The sequence below is a fragment of the Otolemur garnettii genome, unplaced genomic scaffold (genome assembly GCF_000181295.1).
Source record: "Otolemur garnettii isolate 467f Iridium unplaced genomic scaffold, OtoGar3 scaffold00104, whole genome shotgun sequence".
Taxonomy (NCBI): domain Eukaryota; kingdom Metazoa; phylum Chordata; class Mammalia; order Primates; family Galagidae; genus Otolemur; species Otolemur garnettii.
The window spans coordinates 4,136,049-4,142,078 of record NW_003852499.1 but is presented as its reverse complement, the minus strand read 5'-3'; the positions used below and the strand labels follow the sequence as shown (position 1 = coordinate 4,142,078).

The window sequence follows — 6,030 nt, the reverse complement described above, 5'->3', positions numbered from 1 at the left end:
TGTCTCAAAAAAAAAAAAGAAATTAAAAATTATTTTCTCTATAGGAAAACCTAATCAATGGTGTTAAAAGAACAAATAATGGTTATTTATAGAAGAAAAAAGGGCTATGACTATAAGGGCATGAAGGAGGCTTCTACAAGGTGGGAAATATCCTACTTATTGATATAGGTGATGACTGCATAGGTAAGCTTACTTTCTAAAAAACGCCCTCACAGTTTGTCCCTTTTCTGTATGTATGTTATATTTTAATCCATAAGTTCATCTAAAACTTTCAAATTAAAATTATCTTCTAATACAAATGTATGCAAACAGTTTGTTCTAAAATACTGGGAAAGAACAAAGCATAGACATAAACTAATAGAATTTCCCTATCATTCCAGTTAATTTAAGTAAATTGTTCATCAAAGTGAATTTATACTATTTATAACAACTGATTTAAGTACTTACATATATGATGATCAATGAAACACATTCATACCAGTTATACATATACACATTTCTATATATACCTTCTGGTATTAAATATTAAATATCAGTATCATTTAATCCTCACTTAATTCTAAAGTAGGTGACCCCATTAACTTTTTAGTAACTATGACAGATCATATTACTATTATGCTTGCGAGAATTTTATTTAGAAACAGAAATAACTACCAAACATTCATAAATACAAACATAAAATACGTTAATATTGTATATTACACAAGTTCCCTCTAGTGGACAAAAAGTATCATTACCACTTTTAAAAAATATATAGAATCTAGTTTGCTAAAAAAAGGAAATTTTTTGAAAGAAAAAAGACAAATAATCATTCAACAAAGTAAATTTTATGAATATTTATTTCACTCTAAATGTGTCCAAAACACAAGTAGGCAATGTTATAGTTAATAGTCTAACACAGGTTTTCTATGATTACAATCATAGGAAATTGTATTGTATTTCAGGTGAAATACTAGATATAGACTGGCTTAGTATATCAGGTGTGACATCTCTGGGAATGTTAACGTAACCTTGAAGACATTTAAAGGAAAAAGATCATTACAACTTTAGTATTAATGCTGTGCTGAGAAACTGTCTTTTAAAGATGTAAAATGGCATTAAAATAAAAAGACAAGAAAATTTATCACTTCTGCTCATGAATTGAACGAATACATTAAGCATCAAAATTCTGAGTAAACCTCCACAGACACAATGAATTTCAACTTACTTTAAGTCATACTGTTTGCTTTTGTAATAAATATTACCTAAGAGAGAAATATATTATTTTTCTTTGTCAAGCTAACAGTTTGGATATATGAAAAATAGTCTACAAACTTATTTTTAAAATAGAAGAATTCAAATATTATTTATACGCTTACAAAGAAAAAAAGGTAAGGCTCCAATAAGAAATTTGCCCAAAGAATATTTTAAACACTAAAATAAGGGAAAACAAACCTCTATTAAAAAACTATTCCATTTTAGAAGAACAACAAATGTAGATTATTTAAATTTTTAGCCCCCTAAAAGGTGAAGAGCCACAGTGGAATAGGAATCTTCTTTTAATTTAGGGTAGAAAAATAAAACAATTATAAACTACTGGTGTCCAGACAGGAAGTTTTCTGGGAGGTATAGTGAGTAGGCAACAATACTGAGTAGTTCAATAGCTGAATAAAAGTCAATATGCAAACACATCAGTATACTTAAATAGGCAGAATAAGTGTAGTACCAGAAAACCTGAGAGCTAAGAACAGAATGAAGTGAAGGTTACATTATTTGAAGGCCTAGCAGGAAAAATCAACAAATGAAGTTCAACAGAAATTTATTAATGTTAGGTAATTATATTTTTATATACTATATTTAAAATCTAGTTCTGCATGTTGTTCTTTTTAAAATATAGTCACAACTTTATTGACTACATAATAAAAGAAATAGAAAAAAAAATTAAATTTTCATCTTCCCCAGGGATATAAGTTTAAACTCTTTACCTGGTGGTAACTACCCATACTTCAGACACACCATCTAGAAATTAACTGCCTCAATAAACTTGATCAATAAACCTAAACCTATGAAGAATGACAAAGATCCCAAAACATCATGTTCTTTTTGACTTAGAGACCCTTCTAAAATTTTATAAGATAATAGAATAAATGGTCCAGAGGAGCAGAGTTGTTATGAAAATTTACAAATATGTGCAGTACCATAAAATTGCCAGTTCAGTACACAGGAGAGAGTATCCTCTAGGAACAATTATTAAATTCATTTGCTTCTAATATATTTTTGTATTTTAAATTTTCTTAACTATTACAACCCTCAAAATAAAAGATTATCTTTATTTTAATTGGGCTTAATGTTTTCTAATGGGAAGCTAACAAGAGACATAAGCAAATCACTACATCATTTTAAATTTATTCCTTTGGAAATTACTAAATCAGTCACAAAAAATGTAATTTGGTCTTAATATACCTTTACAAATTTTTTTTAAACTAATAAATGTTATTAGAGTCTGCTAAATTAAAGTGGATTATCTAGTACAGCAGTTCTCAACCTGTGGTTCACGACCTCTTTGGGGGTTGAACAACCCTTTCACAGGGGTCACCTAAGACCATCAAAAAACACATATTTCCAATGGTCTTAGGAACCAAGACACAGCTCCTCTATCCATCTCCAGGTGGGTCCGCTCACGTGCAGATACGCCCACATACGAGTACCCTGTGTGATGACATCATGGCGCCAACCTCATCACATATACCTCTTACAAATACAGGTGTATGTGACAGGGTTGGTCCCATAATGTACGTATGCAGACCAGTCACACATGTGTAGAGAGGAGCTACTGTATAGAAAGCAGCTACTGTGTTGAAAGCAACTACTCTGTTAAAAGCAGCTACTGTGTTGAAAGCAGCGGTATTGGAGATAAAAGGACACTTCATGAATTATAATTACCAGGTAAATGTAAAATCATGTACTGTAAAATCAACTACTGCAAAAAAAAAATATCTGTCACAAAATGTAGCAATGTAGTTTACTGTCATTATATTCAGACTGTTACCCATGCTACACCATGCTTCAAGACAAAATTTCATTTATTTGTTAGAAATAAATGTTTCACAATATATAATTGCATATTGTTTTTGTGATTAATCACTATGTTTTAACTATGTTCAATTTGTAACAATGAAAATACATCCTATATATCACATATTTACATTACGATTCATAACAGTAGCAAAATTACAGTTATGAAGTAGCAATGAAAATAATTTTATGGTTGGGGGTCACCACAACCTGAGGAACTGTATTAATGGGCATTAGGAAGGTTAAGAACCACTTAATCTAGAAGGAAGAGTGTGTCCTGCACATATCACAATTTATAGAATTATGAGGAAGCAGTCTGGAAAGACATTTATTATTTTACTTATTCTGGAAAAAAATAAATCATAAAAGCACTGCTTATATACTCTGTTAAGTAATCTATACAGAGTAAATTCAAATCTAATTAAAATTTCTAAAAACAATACTAGTGTTACTATTTTTTTCTAAAGACATAAGCTTACAAAATAAACTGAAAGCAATCATGGACTTAGAACAGAGCAATAAAGAGGTCCTGAATTATGGAGGAAACACGGCATATTGGTTAACAGCTTTGAAGTTAAACTTCCTTGTTTCAAATTCCAGCTTGCCCTTGGAAAAGTTATGTAAATTTACTTAAGCCAAGTTTCCCCATCTATAAAATTGAGATAATAAAGGGTTGTCATAAAGAAAGATAGGATACCCAAAGCTCATTGTCCAATGCTAGGAACAAGGAAACCTTCAACAGAAGTAATCTATTCCTCTTATTAGAAATACGTATAAGACAAACATCATTTATTTAGGTAAATCACTTGAGAAATTCTATAAACCCATGAGGACCCTCCCAGTTGAAGTTACATATTTGAACACTCCAGAAAAATAATTTCTAACATTAAAGAATTTTTTATATGTTATCCTTTAATTTAAAAAAAATAAAAATAGGCCTACAGGTGATCGTATTTGACAATATAACATTTAATCATGACAATATAAGGTATTTTATAAATTTAAAATACCTCTCTCGTAATTTCTTCAGTTCCACATCTCTTTCACCAATCAGTTCTGAGATGCTAACAAAGTAATTATGTTCTAAATTAAGGAGAGTTTCGGAGGCAGGAGAATGGATTAGGTCATGGTACACATCTGCAAAATCTTCATCCCAGCTGGGCTCTTCAGGCCTTGCATGTTCTAATGTGGTCTACAAAATGACACATAGGCATTCTTAAATCATGACACAGTATTTTCATTTAAGACACTACTGGAAAGTAGGTATATTGCCATTCCATATTTGTAAATCAGACAAGGACAGAAAGACCTTCTATTTATATGTGTATAAATACATGAACGTATATGTGTATGTTAGGTAGGATTGTCTGAATACAGAAAAAAATCTGAAGTGATACAAACTAAGTTGTTAATATGAGTTACCTAGTAGTAGGTACTTACTATAAGGTGACCAGATTTTAACATTGGTAGAGTGGGACACCATTGTTGGGGGGGGTTCTTAATTAAAAATTTGGTCTATATGGAGCAACAAAAATGTTCATAGAATGCAAAAACAGTATTGTAATATATATATTTTTAATTTCAACATAAGTACAATTTACAAATATAATACATTAAAAAATCATGTATAGTATTATTTTATTCTTTGGCATATTTCTCATCGAATTCTAACAACTGATCAACAATGCGAACTTTGATAAGCAGTTCTCGATAATCAGTTCTCAATAATTATTTGTTATTATTAAAATTTAACATTATAAAATTAACAAAAATAATATAAAACTCATATTGTGGCAAAATAGCCACATGGCAGCTGAAAACTGTATATTCCCTTCCCATTCTCCCTCTGTTCCCTAGCTTGTTGTGCATTCAAAAATAGGGACTTTTTTAAAACACCTCAGGACACAGGACAAATTGTTAAAAGTCGGGACTGTCCTGCTTCCGGGACGTCTGGTCACCTTAGCTTACTAATATGCAAGAAAGAAGTGTTCACAATTTAAAAAAATGCTATGCTATGCTATGCTATGCTATGGTCCCATTTCTGTGAAATATATACACACACATAACATTGATCCAAAAAAAGGCTATAGTGGTTATTTCAGGACAGTAGGTTTTTTGATGACCTTTCTTTACATTCTAACATATTGTCTGGCAAAATAATTTGTATGCATTGATTATATAATCAGACAAAACTTTTCATTAATAAAAACATATTCCTAAAAAAAGTCATATAGATTATATATTTAGAAAAAGTAAGACCTGTATAGTGATGCATTGATCTTGAAATGCAATTCATGCATATCTGTACCAAGATTAAATGTATAATTTTCTTTCTCTCTCTTTTTTTTTTTGAGACAGAGTCTCACTATATTGCCCTTGGTAGAGTGCCGTGGTGCCTCAGCTCACAGCAACCTCCAACTCTTGGGCTTTAGGGATTCTCTTGCCTCAGCCTCCCAAGTAGCTGGGACTACAGGCACTCACCATAATGCCCAGCTATTTTTGTTGTTGTTGCAGCTGTCATTGTTGTTTAGCTGGTCTGGGCTGGGTTCGAACCTGCCACCCCCGGTGCATGTGGCTGGTGCCGTAACCACTGTGCTATGTGCGCCAAGCCTAAATGTATAATTTTCTTATTTTGACCTTTTCCAGTATTATACTTTCTTTTTAAAAATATAAGCATGCTGGCTCAGTGCCCATAGCTCAGTGGTAAGGGTGCTGGCCACATGCACCAGGGCTGGTAGGTGCCTGGTAAACAACAATAACAACAACAAAAATAAGCCAGGTGTTGTGGTGGGCGCCTCCCAGCTACTTGGGAGGCTGAGGCAAGAGAATCGCTTAAGCCCAAGAGTTGGAGGTTACTGTGAGCTGTGATACCATAGCGCTCCAACAAGGGTGACATAGTGAGAATCTGTCTCAAAAAAAAAAAAAAAATATATATATAAGAATGCTTTTAAGCATATGAAAATAACTATCAAAATG

At 31.9% G+C, this 6,030-nt stretch overlaps 1 protein-coding gene across 3 annotated transcripts in view; it reads right to left on the bottom strand.

Moving 5' to 3' along the window:
- The window catches only part of CUNH12orf4 (chromosome unknown C12orf4 homolog), a 44,645-nt gene that overhangs the window by 30,229 nt on the left and 8,386 nt on the right, over nt 1-6,030 (bottom strand). For all 3 annotated transcript variants that reach the window (XM_012809316.2, XM_023517120.1, XM_023517119.1), the window contains exon 4: nt 4,065-4,246. In XM_012809316.2, coding sequence (XP_012664770.1) covers nt 4,065-4,246 — 182 coding nt within the window. The remainder of the gene's footprint in view (nt 1-4,064; nt 4,247-6,030) is intronic.